Below are 23829 nucleotides of genomic sequence, written 5' to 3'. Positions count from 1 at the left end.
TTCGGGGCGGGGCCGAGGAAGCGCGGGGGCCGGGCTGCCGCCCGGTGCTAGAGGACACGGCCAAGATGGCGGCGGCGGGAGCGTTGCGGCTGCTGGTTCCGCGAGGCCGCCTTCTTTCGCCGCGCAGGGGTCTCCACCTCTCCGCGCCCGCCGCCATCCAGGTAGAGGCCGTAAGGGGGGGGATCGGGGGCGAGGGGTTCATCCCTTCCGAGCGGGGCGGTGCGGGTGCGCTGAGGGACGCCCGCTCCGCTCTGCCCTGCCTTGTGCCGCTGTCCCGCAGGTGACGGTGCGGGACGCGCTGAACCAGGCGCTGGACGAGGAGCTGGAGCGGGATGAGCGCGTCTTCCTGCTGGGCGAGGAGGTGGCCCAGTACGACGGTGCCTATAAGGTGAGGGGCGGCCGCCGCCGGGCCCGGGGTCGGGGCTTTGCGGGGTCTGACGCCGCTCTGCTCCGCAGATCTCCAGGGGGCTGTGGAAGAAGTACGGGGACAAGAGGGTCATCGACACCCCCATCTCTGAGGTACGGCGCGGGGCTCGCTCACCCCGCGGGGCTCTTCGTGGGCCGCGCTCCGGCGCTGATTCTGTTTGCTCCTCTTCCAGATGGGCTTCACGGGAATCGCCGTCGGTGCCGCGATGGTCAGTACAGTACGCCCTCCCCCCTTCTGAACCGAAATACAAAACGAGCTGCTTTTGTGTTAAAACGTGGCATATGATCTGACTTTGATAGGCGGGCTTGAGGCCGGTGTGTGAATTCATGACGTTCAACTTCTCCATGCAAGCGATCGACCAGGTTATCAACTCTGCCGCCAAGACCTGCTACATGTCTGCAGGAGCCATCCCCGTCCCCATTGTTTTCCGTGGGCCCAATGGCGCTTCGGCTGGCGTTGCTGCTCAGCACTCGCAGTGCTTTGCTGCCTGGTACGGGCACTGCCCGGGGCTGAAAGTCGTCAGCCCTTGGAGCTCAGAAGATGCTAAAGGGCTGCTGAAGGCATCGATCCGGGACGACAATCCAGGTGAGCACAGTCAGATCACAGCAGTATTTAACTCTCATTTCTGAACGTTTCTTTTCCTCCCCCACCTCATGTAAAATATAAAAAATTATTCAACACTTAAGCATCAGCATCAGTACACCTTAACTGCTTTCCCCTTATGGTCACTTGGCTAGCTAGCAGCAGACTAATTCTGTGCTGTTCTAACCTGCTTCCATGTACCCATCTGGAAGCTTTAAAAATGCATTTATGCACCCATTGTAAAGGCATTATAAAGGATGAAGGTGAGTCAGGAGAAGTTCCTGCAGATACGGTACAATGTAACTCATTTTTTAGAGATGATGAAGCTTAGATGATAAATTCAGAATCTCATTAATCAAAAGCAAGGTAACCTTCATCTTCCTTTCTCACAAGCACCCATGCAAAATGTGAGACTTTTCTGAAGCCAGCAGTTGTACAGAAATATTTCTTAGCCATGACCTTTCCAGTTTTCCCTTGATCTACTTTTAGAGATGAGTATGCAGACTCAAATTTTACAGAGGTTTTGTAAGTCAGCATGGGCTTCTCGACTCCTGTTTTCTGCCAGGCTTTCTTTGTTTTGATTTGTTTTTTTATTTTATTTTTTTTTTTTTTTTTTTAAGGGGAAAATCATATGAAGGGCTTTAAATCTTGTGTAAAATTATATTGCAGTCATACACCTGGTCACATTTAAGATGAATTTGAGACAGTATTTAAAATAACTGAGTAGTGAAGCTGACTTTTAATCTTTTGTGTTGCTTTTGCAAATATTCTGCTGCAGTACTGTTAATCATAAGTACAGCCTGTTCCTGCAGAAGTACAAATTAATCCAAGTACTTTTTGTTCTAGTTGTGATGCTGGAAAATGAATTGCTGTATGGTGTTCCCTTTGAGATGTCCGAACAGGCACAGTCAAAGGACTTTGTTATTCCAATTGGAAAAGCCAAAATAGAAAGGGAAGGTAAGCTGAGAACATGGTGTATGTGTTTGTATTCATCCTTACTAACCGAGCTGCCTGGGGAATCTTAGCTATTCAGAATACTGCTGTCGTGGGACACAGGAGCATATTTAAAATGTTAATACTTAAATACTATTTATCTTATTGTACTCAATTGTTTTGTTCCCTGCATCTCATTTAAAACTGTAACTTTCTAAAAGGTTTCTTTCTTGATGTAGGGATGGTGCAGGTGATGAGCAGGAAAGTTCTCCTCACCTTACTATGTAATTTTTGTTAAAAATGCAGAAGAGATCATTGTAATTTTTCAGCCTGTTTGTAATTTACCACTGAATAACATGAACGTGTAAAAAGGATAATCCAAAGAGCACTAAAAACATTACTTAGATCCCTGAATTAAAAGGCTTTTTGTCTTCATGTAGTCCTCCTGCCACTCTTCATGGGTGTAGAATACTCAACATTTCAAACAAACGTATGGAACTTTAAATTTGCAAGATAATACTAATGCTACCTTCAAAAGAGCCCAAGGAAAATGCCTTTTTATCTGTATTTTTTCTTCTGGATTTGTTTCTTTTTAACACTTGTTTCTGTTCCAGGAACTCATGTTACATTAGTGGCACACTCTAGGCCTGTTGGGCACTGTTTGGAAGCAGCTTCTATCCTGGCCAAAGAAGGTGTTGAGTGTGAGGTGTGTGGTGTTTCTGTTGCTTTTCTCTCTCTCTCTTGTCTGGGAAAAAGGCAGAGGGTCACCTTGTTCAGGCTCTGCAGAACATCAGTTTAAAAACTACAAGCTTTTATAAGTGCCTTAACTATCAGTGTACGTGCATTTCTTGTTTCTGTGTTTGACCTTTTCATCACAAAATCAAGTCAGAACTACTAAAGATTTTCAGATTGATCTACCTGTACAATGAGCAGAACAACGACAGCATGTGGCAGCGTAATTATATATAGCAAGACTCATCAAGCATTTTCCAGGAGCCACCAAAAGCCGTTCTGCAGATCTGTCAGGATAAGCAGTAATTTCATTAACTTTAACTCTTCCTGTCAAAGTCAGAATAGATCGTAGTGCTGAAGGACCCTGTGCCCAAACAGCAGCAGATGTCAGGATTGGATCTCAGCAAAACTCACGCGGTGCCTTTTCTTAAGGTTGTCAATCTGCGCACCATTAGACCAATGGATATTGAAACGGTGGAAGCCAGTGTTGCAAAGACAAACCATCTTGTAACTGTGGAAGGAGGATGGCCACAGTTTGGAGTAGGAGCTGAAATCTGTGCCAGGATCATGGAAGGTACTGACTACTGCAGTCTGCACGTTGATCTAAATCCTCGTGACTTCTTGATAAAGCCAGATGACAACACATTTAAAGTCCTGTATCTGAGGAGCTTAATAGCTGTCTTGTTCTAGACATGTTCAAATGGTCGATCCAGATGACCTGGTATAATTCTTATCCCAGGAACTGAACCAAGATGGTAACTTTTTGCTTATCACTGTGCACTATAGTTTAGACAAGCAGGAACAGCTGTCTCTGGTACGACAGGAACAAAGTTGTTGTAAGCATATTGAAATTCAGAAACTGAATTGAGAGAAAACGAGACTGTGCACCAACCTGACCACCATTTTCTGTTTCAGGATCTGCCTTCAACTACTTGGATGCTCCAGCTGTGCGTGTTACAGGTGCAGATGTTCCCATGCCTTACGCAAAAATTCTAGAAGATAACTGCATACCTCAAGTGAAGGATATAATATTTGCAGTGAAGAAAACTTTGAATATCTGAGTTGTAAATATGTTTTAAAGTCCTGCTTTAAAAAGTATTAATGGTATAGGGCAACTTGTATGCAAAACTTTGTTGTATAGCTGCATAAACTTTTGTACAGTGAAGTACAGCGATTTCCCAGAATATTTATATGGCTGCAATGGGGTCTGGTGGGGTTTCTCTCTAAGCCACTGCATTTAAGTAACCCTGTGGTAATGCTCGTCTGTAAGTTAGCTTGTACTTCAGCTGGGTTAGGATCTCTCTGTATGCTCTAAATTCAGAGGGAAGAAGAGGTCTTCCATTTCTGCTTGTCCTGTAAGATCAGACCAGCTGTGCCAAACTGACAGTGATGGTGGTTGAGTGCAGAATGGTAGTGAATAATAAGGGCCACCCTGAGTCTAGTCCTAGGATGCTGCACAGCTCTCTAGGAGCCTGTGTTTGCAAGGCTTACTAAAGGCAAATGATAAAACCAGAGCTGAGTGAAGCCTTGCTTTTTAATTCAACAGTTTAACAAATACCTGTATAAAATGGCTCTGGAAGCCTGTAATATGGGTTAAGAGGTGGCTCGTGCTTTCTTCAAAGAGTGCTCTGGTCATACAGGAAAGCTGCACAAGAGCTTTGGTTAAAGATCTTGATCCTCTTCAGTGTGTGGTGGGAAATAATAGCTATTTATTCTTTATTAACTGTCACGTGCATTTTCTATGCCAGCTGTCATGTACAGTGATAAAAAAACTTGCTCAGATGTTTTGTTTTTATGTATGGTTTTGTGCCTTGTTTGTCTGTTTGCTTGTTTTTTAAACTCAACAACAGTATGCACAAACTATAGTTCTTACAGGCAAAGAAGAAAAAAAGTTACTTTTTTCAGACCTGGGTAAGGTAATAAACTATTCAAAAGCAGTTGTTTGGGTATGTTTGAAGAGCTGGGCAACAACTGCACCAGCTTTTGCTGCAACCACATACCAGGGTTTAGCTAAGGAGCTGACAGAGAGGGTTTGTTCTTTGTTCAGCAGCTTCTGTTACTGCCCTGGTAGAGACAGTCTGCCTACAGAAGGCAATGCAGCACAGCTTGCTGTACAGCCAGGAAAAGGTGCCTTCCAGTGAACCGTTCTGGAGCAGATACTTACCTCTCTTAAGCAGACACAAGGGCTCAGGTCCTACTTCAGTTACAGGTCAGGAACCCAGGGCATTTCCAAGCAGAAGTGCTACTCAATCTCTTAGAAGTCAGGCTTGCAGGCAAAATCCTAGCAGAACACATCCACCACCACGCTGCTGGAGGAACTCCATTAACATTTTAATAAAAATGACTGAATATCACAGGTTACATGAAACTGTACAGACATTCTCTGCATAGTTACAAACACGGATGTACTTGAATTTTAAAAAATGGATTATCTATAATCCTTTAAAGTGCAATTTGTTTAAGGTTTTAATCAAATCGAAAAATGATCTTTCAATAAAGTATAAGCTGTAAAATTAACTTGAAGTAAGTTTGCATTTAACTAAATCATGAATAATATCCCAGTGCCCTATTAACTTCCATTTCAACTATTATTTAAAAAACACTTTCCCTTAGAGTTGCAGGTAGGATGTCCATTTAAACAAGTCTGAGACACTATTCTTAGTCCATCAGCAAAAATGGTGGGAATAAGATTTAATTCTCCAGTTCCCTCACCTGTGCAGTATGTTTTATGGGTTGTTTTGTTGGTTGGTTTTGGCTGGGTTCTTTTTGGATTATCTCAAACAAAATATGCTGATTCAGTGCAGGAAGTTAAATGAGTTACTGCTGGATGACCAGTGTTGAAAAAGGGCAGGTTAGAAGTAGATTCTTGTAATTTGACCAAAAAAAAAGTGAGAAGAATAGAACTAAAAAATGCATTAATTCACCTTGATCGTGGCCATTCCTATTCTCAGTTTTATTCAGCCACGCAGAAGTTGCTGTACCTGAAACTGCAGCTAGAAAACAAAATCCTTGAAACCAAATAAAGAATGGAGTACTTAGCATGGCAACGCAGTGCAGATGGGGTAGTGCTGCTACTTGTGTAAAGCTGAAACAGAGGTAAAAGGAGCTACTGCATGACTAGCTGCTGTATGCGTTGGTGAATCAGTTGCTGGTCAGAAGGGCCTTGTTCCTGGACAGCACAGGAGCGGGAGGGGGAATTCAATCCTGGTGTAACCGTCAGCCTCAGCTGATCCTGGGAGCACTGTAGTCACACGTGTGTGTTTTCTTCAGAGTTCCTTTCTGAAAGTTTTGAATGGAGCTGAGTAAGGCTCCTCGGCTCGCACTGACAGCAGGCTGTGAGCTTGGCTGTGTTGGCACCTCTGTATTTGGAGGAGGAGCTGCTGGTGGCAGGGGTGGCGGTGGTGGTGCTGGGGGTATCGATGATGCTCCTGTTGAGTGAGGAGAGAAGATGATGTTTGATTATGCCACAGAGGTCCTGCTCAGAGCACTGCAGCCACGTAGCCGGACCGTGTCAGTTCTGCACTAGGAACTTCACTCCTTGAAAACAAGTGGAATGTGAACAACAGAACAGGATGAAAAAATGCTGATGTGATCAAACCTCTATCTGCAGGTGAGTCACGTCATCTGAGACACCTCTGAGAAGAAGCCTAAAAGTCATCAGTTCTCAGGGATGCAAAACGTGACTCAAATGCGATACTGACCGGGAAGCAAATCTTACCCTCTGTTCATATTTACATGAGGAACATTACAGGTTTTACAAAGGACCACTCTGCTGTAGCATTTGTGGTGATTGATCAAATTATACATTAATTTTAGGCAACTAACTGCAGATAGAGTTTTTCTGGAAATGTTTTACGTGTCCACAGTACTGTCAGACTTTCTTCAGCCATAGAGAAACAAGCAAATGCTTGTTTCACAGGCTGAAGGAATCACAACTCACTACTCACACCACTTGCTTGCTTTCTGTGCTCCTACCTTGCACTCTGGCCATTGCTTTTTACCCTAGTCATGTTGTCTCATCATGCTTTAAGCTCCATGCCCTGACAACTTGCAGAGAGGGCTGGAAGGCCAGAAACCAGCTGTGCATGCAGGCAGCTAACCCAGCACAGGTTCTGGAAGCTCAGGTCCAGGCAGGTGGCCTTATTTGACCCACATTTCCACACAATGTGCTCCAGTGCTTCTCAGCTGCTGCACGTTACATCATCATTTCTACACTCAGGATCAAAGATACATGGCAGGAGTAAGAGCAAAGGCCAGAGGTGACCCCTGCTCCACAAGACATCCACGTGAAGGTGCATTTGCAGCACACCCTCAGTTGCATGTGAATGATGGGCCTGTCTTCAGCTTCATATTCTGAAAACGGGGGGCTTAGCGGTTAAGATATTATTATTCAACAGTGAATTTTAATGCCATTGTCTAGACCATGAGTTAATGTCAGGTATGGCGAGGGAGACAAGTGGCATCTGTAGTTCAGTACTTGTTTGGTAGCTCTAACCTCTATGAGGAACACAACAGCAATTGGTAAGGACTGGGATGCTTTTGGACAAAAGAGCAAAACAACACAGGGCCAGCCAACACACTATGACAAATGAGGTAGAACTGCTTGCTATGAATTAAGCAAATACTAAGCAGTTAAAGGAAACTATGGACGTGGATTCAAGAAGTGTTAAAATTCTCACTGGCATGAAAACCTTTTTCTGTGATAAGAAAACACAGAAAAACAGCTCCTGTCTTCACTCTCATCCCTTTCAGAACTAATGTTCAAGTCCTATAGAGTAATGTTCAAGCTCTATTGGAAATGTCAGAGAATAAGTGAAAAAACACGTCTGGGGCATGTGGATCAGCTGCTCTCTTAAGTACTCAAAACATTACACAATGTTAGTATAAACTGAAATAACACATCACATATTGATGCCTTGGGGTCATCTAACTTACCCAAACCCGTGTTTTTGCACTAGCCAAAGATGTGAGTCTGTAATTACAAATACTGAAAACCATCCCCTAAGTTAGAGTCCTGTTTGTGCCATGTGTATGGACTGCCAGTAAAGCACAGCAAAGCAAAACAGACACCCTGGCACAGAAGAACAAAACCAAGAACAGTTAACCACTCTGATGAGTTAAGAGGTCAGGGCAGGAGTGGCGTAGCAACGCTCGCATCGGATTTGGGATCAGATGAACTGCTGTAAAACAGCCAAGGCCAGCTCATCACAACTGAGATGGCTTGAAAGAGAATGCAAGAATTTCAGAGAACGAAGACAAGATTTTGATTGGAACAGCAAGGTGAAACTGGAGAGGTTATGCACATAGTTGTACAAGATACAATAAGGAGAGACCATGAAGACAGCAGCCAGGACTCCATATGGAATAGAAATGTAGCAGTAATAATTTGGCAAAAGAAGGTACATATTTGACAGAAACGGAGGCAAAAATGCCACTACGTAAGTGCTTGGATTGCTATTATTTGGCCAAGAATCCATGTGGTTATCTTTAAATTTTGGTCTGGTCATTTTATGATGGGGGCATAAAGGACAGGGAGTGGGGGAGAGGCTGCCTTTCTGCCTGCAAATCTGTTAAGTTCCTCAGTACCAAGTATTTCTAAATTGTGATGCCAACATCATACAGTTGAAAGAAACTCTTAGGAGATCTTACACCTGATTTCTGCCTTAAAATATAAATACAGGACTTAAGATGGTATCTGACTAGCTATGAGCATTACATATTGAACATGTAAATTAAGAGCACGATTCTGAAAAGCTGTCAAATCCATTCATTTCAGTCACCCTATCAGTCAACCAAAACTAAGCTGTCCCTTCTTGGCGTGAGTGGTGCAAAAGAAATCTTAGTTTACTGCAGAGGACTCCTATGCAGCTCCATCTGCAGGTTAAACTGATCAACCCAACAGTGAAATACTTTCCCATATTTACCCAGAAAATACTTCAGGCAAGTGCTCAATTATCACACAACTTTTCCAATACATACGTTGGAAGCAGCTGACTGCAAACACATTCACTCATTCACACAGTTATAGGAATAAAACACTCAAACAAGAACTTACCAAGGGTTTTTTTTTACAGGGACATTTTTGTTAAGAGAGTGTGTTAAAAGGAATAGGAAGTAAATCAGATGCTGTAAACTTGATGCCTGAATTGAAACAAAAACTTAATTATGAATTTAAAGTGACAGTAATTGTGCAAACATCATTAAAAACTTTGCTGAGAATGGGATGCAAACAAAGAAAATCATTTTAGTGATAAGTTTTTAAAGATGCTGTATTTCATTAAAATAATCCATAAGAATGCTCAGATCTTTTTCTTCCATTCCCTCCCAATACTAAGCAAGTTTAAGATTTGCATTAAACTTTCCCATACAGAAACAGAGCATCTTTAAAGAGATAAATCAGCATTAGCTTACTTTTCCGAAAATTCACGTTCAAAATGATGCATGCTCTATTGAAGACAGCAGAGAAAGAGAGAGGACACAAGTTAATCATCCGGATCTCGTGTCAAAGTAAGAAAAACAGAGAGCGTTAGCTGAGAAGTTAGTACCAAAAAAACAATACATTCTTATGCACTGAAAAATACATGGGAATAGCAGTTGATTTTTTTTTTTCCTATTGCATATACAACACTTGGATTGTGAATAATGAACTCAACTTTCCACACTGTAAGCATTATTATACCCAATCAACAAATAAAACATTCATATTATCAATTTCACATGCTGTAATTCAGGCTTCACAGGATTACAGTGCACTGAGAGACAGTTAGCAAGAAATCCACAGGAAGATTAGACACTGGAGATGAAATTCATTCATCATGGCACATCTCCTGTCACACCTGCATTTACACTTAAGCTACACGGATCAATCAGAAACAACCAAGGGCAGCACCTGCTAAAGCACTGTGCATTGTCTTACAGACAGGTGAAGAGCTCTAAAGATGCTCCACATGGCTCTCTATGAAATATGCTGTAGTGAAGTATTCAGAACAACTGGCACAGAAAAGGACACTAAAGTTAAGTACAACTCCTTCAGCTTATTCTCTCTGGGAAGTGCAGGACAGCAATACTGTTCAGAAAGGAGCTGGCTAAATGGCACCCTCCAAAGTTCTCTAGTAGGAGAGCCCACTGGTATGTTACAGGCTTACTGCATTTAGAGATGTAGTGAAGTTTTAAATAACCCACACCATGGTTCTGCATCCCTTCTGATCCTAGCCACAAAGGAAAACAACAGATTCTAAGTGAAGCAAAGTGGATTCAAGTGTGCAAGTAGATGGGGAAAAATGAAAACATAAAATCCATTCAGAAGAGAATGTCAGAAAGACAGAAGTTGTGTTAGAGTCATTCGTCATGATCTAAGCAACGTATTTCAAAGATGGCATTCAGCCACGTATCTGCAACACAGCTGGTCACAAACAAGCACTCCTGTCAATGAGAAACACCCACAAGAGTCCATGATTCTTCCCCAGGGTATGACAGCCTGAAGCCTGTTTACCTCTGGTTGGAGTCTCCAGTTCTGCACATACCCACACGCTACACTGACTGAGATGGAATAGGCCAAGAGCTTCTGTAGGACATCCTTCTCCATATCAGCCTTCATTTTGGCATGGCATCATATCAGCAAGACTCTTTGACTTGCTACGATACTAACACAAACCAGAAGGACAAACTGAAAGCCTCATTCCTGCTTTGAAGGTCATCTCACCATGATGCCCACAAGCAATTTTGGTCTAGAGGTAAATATCCTTAATGAATACAATGAAACAGGACAAAACAGAAGCTACAGCTGCATCAGCTGTCACAAATAATGTCTTAACCATGGGGCCAGTGAGTCTTTCACCAAGTCATCAACAGCACACCTGTACAGAATACAAACAACATCACTGATGATGTCTCTCGCTTTCTCTTAGAGCTAATATCTGAAGTTTCGTCCATTAATTCTACTTATAAAAGCATTCCTGAAATGGTGACACTTGCCTTTATGCCCAAATGAAAGCACCAACACCATCAACCCATTAAAGCACTTCCTGATGTGGCTGCACACAGGGCAATGTGCATCACGTCACACACAGGGCAGACTGCTATGTCTCCTCAAGCACACTGCCTGCAGGATGACTGACACACTGTGACTGTGTGGTTTGAACTCAGAGCCAAATTTCTGAGCCAAAACTTCAGCCATTTTAAGCCAGCTGAGCCAAATCCATGAATTAACCTGAGCCTGAGCTTTCAATCTAGTTCCAATACACATTAAAGTTGAAACGCCAGTTAAAAGCTGTTCTATTCCAGAAAGAAAAAAAGTTTTCTAAATATCTATCTACTTTGAAGGCATGGGGATTTTCTTTTGCATTGTTCAGCTACTTTCTTTTTAAAGCATACAGAATCTGGAAGATGAGCCATCTCATCTACAGAAAACAGAGCTGTCATTGTGCAACACAACAGCAGTAATTATCTTGTTTAGAGTAACTGGAAGAAGTAAGTTCATAGAACACGTACTTCAGTGTACTCTCTACTCGAAGGGGAAACGACTGATTTGAATTTCAGCATAAAAGATTTAAATTATATCACAAGACTGTAGCATCTTACATATGACCATCCACAACAAGCACAGATTTGATTTCATCACTTTGGTATAGAAAGCTCCTGCGAGTAGGAATCATGACACAAGTCACCATAACAGCAATGCCACAGACAGCCTCCTTTCTTGGTATATATTCCATTCAGACCTTTTGCTGGTAATGTTTGCTAGTGCACTTCTTCTAGCCTTTCAGACTGGAGTGTGTCCACCACAGCTCAATACTCATATTTGTAATCCAACTTTCACAAGTATTTCTGTTTCTGGCAATGCCCACTCAAGCAGATTTCTCTACCACATCCCACCACTTGTCCCAAACATTAGCAAAACTGTTTGCATAGCTACCTAGCAAATTGGAAGTGGGATCTGGTCAAAACGAGAGATTATTTTTAACACAAACCAGTTTCTGACTTGTTTCTCTGCACAAGCAGCTCTACTCATATCACCAACAGGCGACAGCAGAACAGGGGAGATTTATGTGGCCTAAGGCACTCAATTTGTCATACCCCAAAACTTCCAAGATCAGGTCACAGCAGTACAGGTGTAAATAGACAATACACAGAACCAAGGGACTGACAAACATGATTTCATGGCCCACAGGCCATTAACATTAGAACAAACGTATACTGCAACATGAAGCTCAGAAAATGTCTGGAAACCAGCAGTCTCAGTAGGACTGGAGTAAAATCAAAGACTGAAGTAAACAAACTCTACAGTAAATCATACCAGGCACCTCCCAGAAAAGATAATATTAAAAAAGGAACTGAATTCAGAGGTTCTCTATAGCCCTCAAAAGAGGACAAATGTCCACACTCGACCTGATACAAGATAAACATAATCTCTGTGTTCCATCGTTTAAGACCATCATCCCTTAATCATCTTTGGGAACAACACAGTTCCTGTGGTTAAACACAGAGGGTAAAACAAAAAGGACACCACAAATTAAAAACAAACATTACAATGACTCTTGAGCTTACCTGCTGTAGAGGGCGGAGTGGGGGATGATGGAGATGTTAATGGGGAACTCGCCCCAGAGCCTGCTAAATAAAACAACAGTCTAGTAACTAAAGCTGTGATGCAAAACTCAACACAGTCAGACAGGACAGATTGTTGAAAACAGGCCAACTTTATTGACTGAAGGCTCAATTCTGCTCCCAACGAAAACGTGGCAAAGATTCCCATTCATACAAACAGTGTCACTCACATCCGATCCAAACAGAAAAGCTTTACAGTACATATTATCAGAGGAGGTCCAAACACATAAGCAGCACAGTCAACAGTACTCCTCAATGGGAAACACTTCTTTTCTGTTGCTTAGGCTGTTGGATTTCAGCGTCCAAATTCTGTTTTCCTTAAGAGTTGTGCCACTGCATGGATGGCACTTCATTCCTCCTTCTAAGAGATGATTTTTAGTCAGCTCCTGTACCCACAAGTTACTCTGACACCTAACTATTCCACAGTAGGCTGATTCTGGATACATTTTAGCCACACAAGAACACTACATTGAATTGTTCAGTAGTACAGGCCATCTCTTTTAACTACATGAAGACCTGTCAAATACTGTGCTGTTTTAGAAACTGACAATGAAGAAGCAATTCAAAAGATAATCAATTCATCTTAATACCTTACTAAAGAAATGACCACAGAGTTTCTCTCTGAGATCTTCATTAGCAAAAGATCCAAATAATCAATGCTACTCCTGTCAATTGTCAAATGGATTGAATAGAGTGGGTTTTTTTGTTATTATCTTTTTTCTTTTTCTTTTTTTCCCTCCTTTTGAGGAATAGAAGAGAGGACACATTACTTTGTATCAGCTGAAAATTTAGCTCTAGTGGTATCTCTAAGCCCTCAATTTATCTATTACCAAACGCTGGAGACAGTACTATCAGCATCTGTTAGTTCAATATTCTGGTGCAAACTGATGGTAATCCTGGACCTTTTAAGCCACAGAATTATAGTGACAATGAAAACATTGACACAGCTGTGTAGAAGCAAGCTCTTCTCTCTGTAGTTACCTGAGTTATTTGAGTTGCTGTATTTTGCTGAGTGTTCTTCCGCACTTTCATAGGCAGAGCGTTTTGACTTCTTCAAACAAAGAAGAAACAGAAGGTGGGAATGAATAACCCCTTTCATGATGAAAATCAAGTTGACTCAGAGAACTTTTAAAAGCTATCTGATATATCACACAAGGTTTATCAATGCCCAGCATCTCTCTTCCCCAATCAACACGTGCTGCTGCAAAGACAACAGCAGCAAGGCAGCCCTGTGCTCAAATGACCCAGGCAAACAGGGCAACTTCAGTATGCTCTGACTGCAAGGGAAATGTAGAAAACTGATAAAGAAAAAAAAAAAGAAAAAGAAAAAAAAAAAAAAGGATGAGAAACAGATAGAGTGCTGCAGACAGCTGAAAAAAAACAAAAACCAGCTCTCAGACCTCCACTGGGCAGCAGCTGTTAGTTAAGCCCATTTTCATTAAGTAACTTCAAATAAGTTAAACAGTCAGCAGTCATTTAATAAGTGTTACCACTGAGCTACAGATCAGGAAGAACATCACAGGACTGAATACTGCAGCACACCTGTGGATGTCCATGCTACACACTGAATAATTTTCTGTGTGAGAAATCCATGTAAAGATGTTTACCTTTCTTGCTAAGATCTTCCTTTTCTTCTTTTCTTCTTCAGAGCCGTGATGAGACTGAGCTCTTGTCAGCCTTCTGTGCTGGTGAATCTTCAAAATTAAGGGGAAAAAAAGGAAAAAGAAAAAGAACAAAGCCATGTTAAGATCCCAAGTGTTCTCAACATAGCATATGTTTGGGGTTCAACCCTCACAGAACAATTAAGATAATCCTTTAAGAGTCCCTGTGAAGCTGCACCACTCTACACAATATGAGTGTAATTCCATGCCTTCAACAGCTGTTCTACAGCTGCTCAATACCACATTTTTGAGAAAGCACATCTGTTGATGAAAACCTTTGTTACTCTGAAGTAAGAGCTCACTTTCCACATTTAGAAGAGATAAGAGGAAACTGAATGTCTCTAGGAAAGACAGTAAAGAAATGCAGAAGTTACCAATTTCTGTTCTTCTGTTAATCTTTTTTCTATGCATTCCTTGGACGTTTTCAGTGCTTCTTTTAGCTTCGTAGGAATCTAATAAAGAACGGAGGAAAAAAAGTCAAATAACAGAATGTGATAAAGGGAAAAACAACTTCACTGTTCAAAACTCACCATTCATCTGACTATGCTGCACATTTAAAGATCCAACTTCTAACACTATTCCCATAGTGGAGGAGAAAAAGGACTCTAGATGCCAGTTTTCCATTCCAAACCTAGCAACCAATCCAACAGCTTAGACAAAGAAGCAGTGAATAATGGCAGGGATGCTCTAACACCACGGACAGCTAACTACTTCAGTATCCTGTTCACATCCCCAAAGTGCCATAAGTCTGACAATCACAAGACACTCAGCACATTTCTACTTGAATTGCCCTGGGGCAGCTCCCCCCAGTGGAAGCACGATGGCTCCCTACAAGTCCCAGCTCCAAAGCTGGCTACTGTGTCAATGATCTCACCAAGCAAGATCAGCTCCCAGCCTCAGTGATTTGCTTCCTTTCACTGCAAGGCAGGCAGCTTACCTGTGTTCCTAATTTAGAGCACCATGATCAGTCATGCAAGTTGGCTCCAGCAACTACACCTGAATCACTCATGGGTCACACTGTGCCCCAATTCTACGGGTTGATATATAATGCTCTTGGGTATTATTCAGCAAAGGAATGGAAATACTGATGTGACTCACTGAAAAGTCAAGTAAAGCCAGCTGTACTCTACTGTTTATCAATTAATGTCACATTATCAATTAATGCCACAACCTGACACTTCCACAAACATCAGCAAATCAACACTCAACCCTACCTTAAACTGTGGTTTCTCAGAGTTTGTTAGCAGGACATCACTGAATAATCTGCAAGTGGATGGAAAAAAAGGAAAAAAAAAAAAAGGAATATTATTTCTGTGAGACAGGCAGAAGCACAGAGAGAACACTGCTGATACTGTTCACCTAAGTCTCTCTTCTTTCCCTTCTCTGTTCTCATCCCCATCTCACTGTCTGTTATTATGCACTGCTCTTTATTTCCCAAGCCCTGCATTAAAGTAAGTAGCACTTACCCCTCAGAACGTAGCCACTACTGACAGCAGAGCTAGCAAGACTCGAGGCAGTATTTTGAAAACTGAAAGAATGCCTGTAATTATCAAAGGTAGAGAAGGACATCCCCCAAACAAGTGCCTTTTCCTTAAAGCCACACACTCTTTAATGACCACAGATTGCCAGGGACTATGCAGCTATGCTGACAGTTTTACTCTCCCCTTTATGGCATCAGCAAAAGCATAAGTGATTAATAATTTTCCATCCAAAATAAAGACACTAGAGGGCAATGTTAGCTTGAAAATAAATTAGTCCATATCCAGGTACTTTGTTCTGGAGAATGTGCTAGAAAACTGCCCTAGAAAAAGATCATGAGTCCAGCTCCAAGTTAAGTAAGTCACAGGTTCCTGTTACTGTTCACAACAGAAAATTATCACAGGTCCATACTAGACAGAACAAATTCAAACCTAGAATCAAGTTTATAAGATCAGTAGTCCAAGAATAATTCTGAAATAAATCAAATTAAAGTAACAGAAAAAAAAAAGGCTCACCCTTGTACACAGAGCAATTTTCTGACCCTTTCTGATTACATATCCTTGCAAAGTCAAGTAAGCTCATATTTTATATAGAACAGCTTAATAAATACTTAAATTGCATTCTTTGCATTGCACAACATGATGAACATTTCTGTGAAGAGTATGGGTATGAAGGAAAAGTCATACAATATCCTACATATCAGATACGGCTGGGCACGGACTGTTTGTTCAACATCCTTTAACACCTATCTCTTCCTGTATTCAGCTTTCTGACAGAATTTCTCCACTCCTTACATTCTATTCTCTATCTCCTTCTTCCTTCAAGGGTAGAGGAAGGATGGAGTAGAAGGAACAGGAGGCTGAGACACAACTGCAGGCACTCCTCCCAACCAGGGGACAACTCTCGGTGCTTGCTCTGAAGGCACAGCAATTTGTATGCTGCAAGATCAGCCCCAGATTTGAGTATGGGTAATCTTGTCATTTATGAGGTCATGATTCTAGCATCTCATAGTAAGAAAAAGCAAGCCCATCAGGAACTGTGATTCTATTCTCAGCTTGCTGATGACATGTCACAGCATGGTGACAGTCAACAACTTCTCAGGCAATACTTCTCTCAGTTGCAGGAAAGGTGGCACTGCAGACAGTATGATTTCCAGCTCAGCCATGCACAGACGTTGCTTTCTTTCTACATGCTAATATTTCTCCATTCCTGCCTTTACTCCTATGCTGTGTCACTAGGAGGACAGTATGTAAGAAATTTTCTGCTATCTGTGCTTCAGTAAGCCAGCCTTGGAAGAAACCCGACAGAACTTCTGCACAACACTCTGACTCAGTCTAAAAGTCACCACTGAGCAGAGCAAGAAATCTATTTTGCCATATGTCGTAAGTAAATGGACAGCCAAACCTAAAGAACTAGATCTGGAAGGGACATGCAAAAAGATTCCTTATTCTAAATGATTTAAATGATCCAATACATAATCTTAACCATGCCTGCACTGCTTTAATAGCCGAATAATTGAAACCACAGCGCCACGCTCCAGCACACGGAGAGACAAAGAAATCCTAAGTGAGTACCTATCATATTCCTAAGTGATGGCTTCTATGAAATCTGTCAATTTTAAATCATCTTTTGGGATACACTACACAGCCCTCAGAACGAGGAACAAATCTTTCCAGTGAAGATCAAGCAAAAAGATTCTCCCCCGTTATACAATTATCATGAGCATAAAACAAACACATTAAAACTTACGGCATCTGTAAGAGCCGTGAAACAGTTGGCATGCCATTCTTCATAGCTTCACAAGTCAGAATGGATTCCAACACAGACACTATCAAAGAAAGAATAAGAATGGACACATTTCTGCGCTGCAGGACAGCAAACAATTTAGAATGAAAGTCTGACACTTTATATTATGTTCCTCTAAGTATTCCACCAACTAAGTGGTGATGAAGCTTTATGACATGTGGTTTTTATTATAATGTTATTGTTACATGTAAAAACTTTTCAAGAATGTTAGACATGAGGCCAGGGGATCCAGACATCTAATTACTACACACAGTTTTATCATTCAGTTAAAAATATGTCTATATTTATATGCTACATAGTTGAGGAAGAACATTTTCTATTTTTAAAAATTACTAAATAACCACTTCCAGGCACAGGCTGTGAAGGTTTTAGGTTGCTATTTCAGAGCACTTCTGCTTAAGCACAAGGTGAGAGTTGCCAGGAAGCTGAGGCTGCCACGGTCTCGATCGTATACTAACCAACAGACATTGATGGTGCAGGAGGGAAGCTGTCTACTGGAATTGTATCTGGGGGTCTTCCGTATGTCATTTCATACAGTAAGTGCCCAAAGCAATGTACATCAATGCCTTCTAAAGTCTGTAGAGGAAGACAAGCAAGAAAAGTAAAAACACAACTTGCTAGAACTGTTTAGTTTATCCACAACTTCTTTTAAAACATGTATTAACAAATGAGCAAAAAGAGTGGTCTTGCATTTGAATGTTGAAAAGAGGAACCATTCAGTTTCTAACCACAGTCTAACCCTGCACAATTTGAAACTCAAATGAAATCTTCATACCCCAAGCAAAGAAGTTACTGGTGTATTTTAGTTAGAGATGATGCAAGCACGATAGCACTGTGGAGTTCTACAAAAATGTGTAAGGAGAAAACTTTTTCTCACAGACAGCAGTTTGGAGAGCTGTATATTGATGCAAATCAGAGCTGAGCACATTTTCCTAGCAAAGGTAAATAGCTGCACAAGCTAAGTTCCCAGACAGCATAATTCAGAGATTTTTGAATCATGTTTAGACAGAAGTGGTTTCTTGTACTGGAGGAGGCTTAGAGCTTTGATGGCACTAGCAAGCTTGGACTAACCATGAACTTTTGATCATTCTTTTGACAACACAGTAGAACTTGTTTAGCAAGGTCAGCAAGCAGCTGTCTTGTGATGCTCTACTTAATTTATTGCAATGAGCATTTAAGAGCCAAGCCAAGATGCTGGCTAAAAGACTGTATGGCTACAACAGGGCAAATTTTGTTACATAGCTCTGTAGGAAGATCATATTTTGCTGCATAAGCCTAAAATAAATAGGCACCCTTCAAATAAGCAAAACGTAGTTTTTAATAGCTAAGAGTCTACAAGTTCTCCACAATCTCAGGGTGAGGATAAAGGGAGGTGTCAGAGTAAGGGACATTCATTTTCTGAAACTTACATTAATTTTTCGAAACTGTGAAAAGTACGATCGATAAAAGGATGGAAGTCCCAACAAGGAATTTTCCAGATCCAGCAACTTGCACGTGTCCCCATCCAGCACTACATTGCCAGAGTGAAGATGGCCATACGGAAATCCCTTCTCATGCAAGAATTTCAATACCTGAAAAAAATCCAAGACAGAAGCATGGTCACAAGATGCCCTGGTGATCTCAAGATCTCAGATGCTCCAATACAAAAGCAGACACAGAACAAGTGAGGCCTCTGGTTTGCAACTCCTGCTAAACTTGATCTTCTATCTACTCCACCTTTGGCTGACTATCCATTCTATCCATTGCTATTTCACTGGTAACATTTCTCAGAGAGCACACAGCTGATGCTATGCTCAGAGCTCAAAGACACTTCCCAAAGAGACCTGGAAACTAAAAGTCACAGTTTTACCAAATACCATAGTTTAAAAGCCCGCACATTCAGTGACAATGACTCAGTGGCCCATTTTTCATAGGCTATGAATTACTTCTTTCCCTTTCACCCCAACGGGAAAAAACTTCTGTGAGGATAAAGGGATGCAAAGAAGTCAGCTAAACTAATTTTCTGAAACATTAGCACCTCTCTCCCACCTCAGCTGCACATATAATAGCTGCCTTGTTATTTTTTCTTTCCTTTTTTTCCCCATCAGTCAGAACAGGCCTCATACGTATCTAAATTCAGCTCCTAGCAGTTCAGCTCAATTTACATTTAACTTTGAAGTCTGCTGCCAAAGGAATCTTGCCTGCACAAAAAAGTTTGCCTATTTTTTCTAGTAACATTGTTGTGCTAAAAAAAAAAAAAACACAAAAAAACCAACACCAAAACATAAAAACAAGCAAACAAACACTACTGAATTAAAAAAAAAAAGAAAAAAAAGCCACCACAAAAACCTTTGTATAAATAAAGTATGATAAAGAAAGAAAAAAATACCTCTAGTATCTGTCTTCCATATGTCTTTATCTGTTGAAGTTCGAGACCTTGAATTTTCTTAGGATTGCAATACTTCTTCAGGAAGGGATCTTTTGGTCTGGCCTTTAAAAGAATGACACACATGAAGCATCAGGCTCAGAAAAGCCAGGAATTGTCTTAGTTCGCCTAGCAATAGAGGGTAACAGCTTCAGAAAAGACACACTATGGACGTTCCAACAAATATTCAACCATTTGAGGTGGGGGAAAAGAGAAGACATTACCTTATAAATCAGGTCCTTTAGCGTCCCTTTTTCATTGAATGGTCTAATAACCAGTGCTGAAGATTCACTGGCGGTGGCAAAAGTGACTTTGTAAATATAGGGATGCTACCAAAAGAAGAAACTGTAGGTAAGTTTCAGGTGACAGATCCTGTAATTCATTTCTTCTTGATTCACGAGAAAGATAAGATCTGTCTGAATCGTGCTGTAAGCAATAAAATGGATTCTGCCAGTGACATTTGCTCTGGTTATTCACTTAAAGTAAATGCAAACTCCACAAGAACACTGTTAAACATTCACATAGAATCAAGAAAAATCCATTCTGTTTTTTATTAAAAAAAGAAAAAAGACTGGTGGTTTAGATAAATGAAGAATCCATCTCAATTAACCCTCAGTGCGTGAGCAGCTTTACTGCAGGTTTAAGCCATGCTAAGCTAATTAATTTATTCAGGGTTTATACAATTATGGCAGACAAGAAAACCCAGCAGTAACAATTGTTGTAACAGTTCCATGTCTTTAGAAATCATTGTAACGACTTCCAGCAACACTGTGAAACCAAATGAGAAGTACATGTTGAAATACATAACACGTGCAACACATACACCAACTGAAATTGCTAGTTAGGAAAAGACTTCTCATTCATATCTTATTTTAATGCATCAGCTTCAGATTGTTTTGGAGTTAAAAGCTTTGTTGCCCCTTCTAGTGTGGGCATCTTCCAGGTTTCTGGACAGCACACAGAGGTTTACCCATCTGAAATTCCATTATTTTCAGCCAGTCCAGTTTTTCAGAGATGCCTGCTGGATTCTTAACATGGGAGTTTCATAATCTGGCCCTGTACCTCTAACATGATGTTTCTGTCTAAAGATCTGAAAAAATAATGACACTCATTCCTCTGCTGCCCAAGAATGTTCCCAGTATTCTGGTTAGAAAAATATCCCAACAGCCTGAAAGCGTTGAGAAAATGAAATAAAAGCACGTGATCTCACAGTACAGCACCAGAAGAGAAGAATACAATTAGCCACAACTCCGAAAGCCCTGCAACAATTCAGCAGGATTATTATTTGTGCTGAGAATATGTTACTTCACACTGTGTGGGAAACTTAATTAAAAAGTTCACACACCTTTAAATGAAAGCAACTCTGAAATTATAAATCATGTCTACTAGACTACGTGCAAGATCAGCCTTTGCAACCACTTATTTTGTGCTGGAATAATTGAAAGGTCTTCAACTAATACTCACAGAACAGGAAGAAAGAAGTTTCACAGCATACTGTAAGTCTTTGTCAGACAAGTATTTATCAGGGCCAAGATCAGCCTAAAAATAAATAGGAAAAGAAAGGTATCACAATTGATGTTACATTCCATAACATTTGATCTATATTCTGCTCTTATAAATGAAGGCAAATGCTTCAAAATATATTTTGAAGTGCAAGGAAGGAAATTCTACGTGGAAAAAAAAAAAATTAGAAGGCTGCATAAGGTCATGGTTTCACAATACAAAACATCTGACAGTATGTCTTATTGCCTGCTTCCTCCCTGGTAGCTGATCCGTATTGCTACCACTGAATGAACTTTGCCAAGCCCCAACTGAGGGACTGTGCGGACTGTGAACGAATAAAGCATCAATCTCCACCTTCTTCTGTACCAAAACCATCTTCCCTTCCACTGCAGGCTTCAGCAATATCCACCCTTCAGCAAATCTCACAAAGAAGTTTCCACATCACGCACCTACATGATGGCTCAAGGCCTTCAGAGCCTGAACTCTTAACACTGGCTGTCACTCCTATCTGGTAGCCAATATAAGTGAAATAAGGCAAGTTCATTATGAAAGACTTGAGAATAAGACGAAAGGACACGTACCCAGCTTAACATCAGCCGTTCCTTTGGTTGATTCTTTACCTTCATTAAAAAATATTTCTTACGTATTCGCCAACCTGCAAGAAAAGAGTCATCACCAGTTTTAATTAAAGCCCTGCTAAATCACATGGCCTACATGCAGGACAAAGTTTGTAAGCAACAATAGATTATGACAACTCATTGGAAAAAACACAGCAAGCTTTTGTGCATACATGCTCTTCTTACCTATATCTTTTAATGGTTCTACTACCTCCCACTTTGGCTCTGATCGGAAGAACATTGAAACATGCTGTAAGGCAATTTCTGGGGAGAAAAAAAAATAAGAGACCATTTAATGTGATTTTTACATTGTTAAGGTAAGGTTCAAGCCTGCGGGATTTCAGACTCAGTCAGCAAAATCACTTTAAAAGGAAATCAGATAAAACCACACTTAGAAGGCATTTGCATTTATAACCTGAGAACTCAAATCCACAGAGAAAACAGAAAGCACTGCCTTCAGAAAGCATGGCCTACTGAGTTTGCATTCTATTTCTACTACATCTACATTCCCAAGTCTAAATCTAATGCTCATAGCAAAGACTTCTCACACACAGAACACCCTACAGTAGATCAGAAAATGTTTTCGCCATACCTATAGAAGTGCTACCTTGTAAACCTCCTTACTGTACATTTAATAAGATATTTTTCTAGCTATTGTGATCCAATATGCATTTCTGAGAGGAAAAGAAAGGAAAAAGGGAAAAAAAGATAAAAAGATAAAAGAAAAGGAAAAGAAAAAGGAAAGGACACACTTCTGTTTACTGAGCTCTCCCACAGCTGAGAATACAACCAGTGTATTCATGAGCACATTGGAGGAGAAATCTGTGAGAAGTGATGACAACAAGTGCAGAAAGGGAATCATGCCAGCAAGGAGTTTTCTCAAACACAGCTTATCTTGGCTTAGGAGCACAACAAAAAGGTAAGAATGCACCATATTTTTCTGCACATGAACTTCTCAATCTAAAAATATGCTAAGAAAAATGGAACAGTGCACTAAATGTCAGCTCTCTGCTATATTAAAAGATGACACGCTGATGTTGTCTCCAAAGACCACAGGCAGCCACCTCACTGCTACTTAACCTCCCTGCAACTTGCAGAAGGAAAAATAGTCTTGATGAAAGCACTCAGAATTAACACAGAAGTCACTGTATCTCCTACAGGATTCAAACTGCTTGCTCAGCATTAGCCAGACAAACTGCATCCTTAGAGTTACTAACAATTTACATCTCCTCCACGGCTTATCATAAGCATTCGGGAAATGTTCTTTGCACTTTGAAGTTGAAAACAGAATGTTACATAAAGGGAGAGCAAAAAGACAAGTAAAAAGGAAGCAGTAAGTTCCTGCTTGAGCAGGCTGTGCTTTTATGAAAACAAGCTTTGCATTCTGCAAAGAGTCAGTCTGCCTGTGAAGTAAATCTACGGATGGGTTTCATGAAGAGGAAGTTTTTCGGTCTATCAGACAAATTCTAGCAGTTTCCAGTGGCCGAAGCCAGAGAAAATTAAAGGAGAGACATTTAATAATGAAGAGAACTGATCACTGAGGTATCATTTGAAGGGCTGCAGTGATTTTCCACGTGAGGGGGGAGGAAGGCTTTCGCTCAAGCCTTGAAAAAACATCAAACATATCTCAGACAATTAGTTCTACGAAATATTGCAGCCCTAACTGGCAGTGAGAGCTAGACAAGATGACAGCAGCTGTTTCTGTTGATTTGAAACATATAAGAACCCTTACGACTGCGAGATTCTGTGTTCAGAAGAGCAGCGGTGAGAGCAACCTGCAGAACTGACCAGCTGGTTTACCACTGATAAATAACTTCCAGACACCAATCCTCCCATTCACCAACTGCGAAAACACATTTCAGTTTCATTTCCTCCCCCCCCCTCAGGTTCAGATTATATAGATGTTAATTTAAACACCTGGATTTGGCTGTCACAGCACGACTCATCCACAGACCTGGGCAAACACTGCTATACTGTGCCTGTGATGATATGCGATGGTTGTGATGGTTGCTCCCCCCTCCCTCTGCTGCAACATGCTTCAGTGTAAATCCCCACCAGCACGGCTGGAAGACACGCACACAT

At 41.1% G+C, this 23829-nt stretch overlaps 2 protein-coding genes across 11 annotated transcripts in view; one reads left to right on the top strand and one right to left on the bottom strand.

The window, feature by feature from the left end:
• The first annotated feature begins 7 nt into the window (after positions 1-7).
• PDHB (pyruvate dehydrogenase E1 subunit beta) lies at positions 8-5191 on the top strand. Its single transcript, XM_048957918.1, has 9 exons — positions 8-161; positions 281-388; positions 457-519; positions 600-635; positions 727-1012; positions 1856-1966; positions 2557-2648; positions 3107-3248; positions 3590-5191. The coding sequence occupies exons 1-9, from the start codon at positions 66-68 to the stop codon at positions 3733-3735; spliced, it is 1080 nt and encodes a 359-aa protein (XP_048813875.1). The 5' UTR covers positions 8-65; the 3' UTR covers positions 3736-5191.
• Positions 4985-23829, bottom strand: part of PXK (PX domain containing serine/threonine kinase like) — a 33846-nt gene continuing 15001 nt past the window's right edge. For 2 of the 10 annotated variants that reach the window (XM_048957912.1, XM_048957902.1), the window contains exons 5-18: positions 21934-22011; positions 21712-21785; positions 21092-21166; positions 19852-19956; positions 19592-19693; positions 18633-18794; positions 17682-17799; positions 17167-17245; positions 15153-15201; positions 14313-14390; positions 13885-13971; positions 13259-13328; positions 12221-12283; positions 4985-6102 (exon numbers count right to left, since the gene is read on the bottom strand). In XM_048957912.1, the coding sequence (XP_048813869.1) occupies positions 5897-6102; positions 12221-12283; positions 13259-13328; positions 13885-13971; positions 14313-14390; positions 15153-15201; positions 17167-17245; positions 17682-17799; positions 18633-18794; positions 19592-19693; positions 19852-19956; positions 21092-21166; positions 21712-21785; positions 21934-22011 (1346 nt within the window). In that variant the 3' untranslated portion in view covers positions 4985-5896. The other 8 variants (XM_048957905.1, XM_048957906.1, XM_048957909.1 and 5 more) reach the window with 8 other exon arrangements.

Source organism: Lagopus muta, chromosome 11 (genome assembly GCF_023343835.1).
Source record: "Lagopus muta isolate bLagMut1 chromosome 11, bLagMut1 primary, whole genome shotgun sequence".
Classification (NCBI taxonomy): Eukaryota; Metazoa; Chordata; class Aves; order Galliformes; family Phasianidae; genus Lagopus; species Lagopus muta.
This window is presented reverse-complemented; position numbering and strand designations above follow the sequence as displayed.

Coding starts and splice junctions, on each gene's coding strand:
- PDHB (XM_048957918.1), top strand. CDS start 66: ATGGCGGCGGCGGGAGCGTTGCGGCTGCTGGTTCCGCGAGGCCGCCTT. Junction 1,013..1,855: donor GATCCGGGACGACAATCCAG/GTGAGCACAGTC, acceptor TTTTTGTTCTAG/TTGTGATGCTGGAAAATGAA. Junction 2,649..3,106: donor AAGAAGGTGTTGAGTGTGAG/GTGTGTGGTGTT, acceptor CCTTTTCTTAAG/GTTGTCAATCTGCGCACCAT.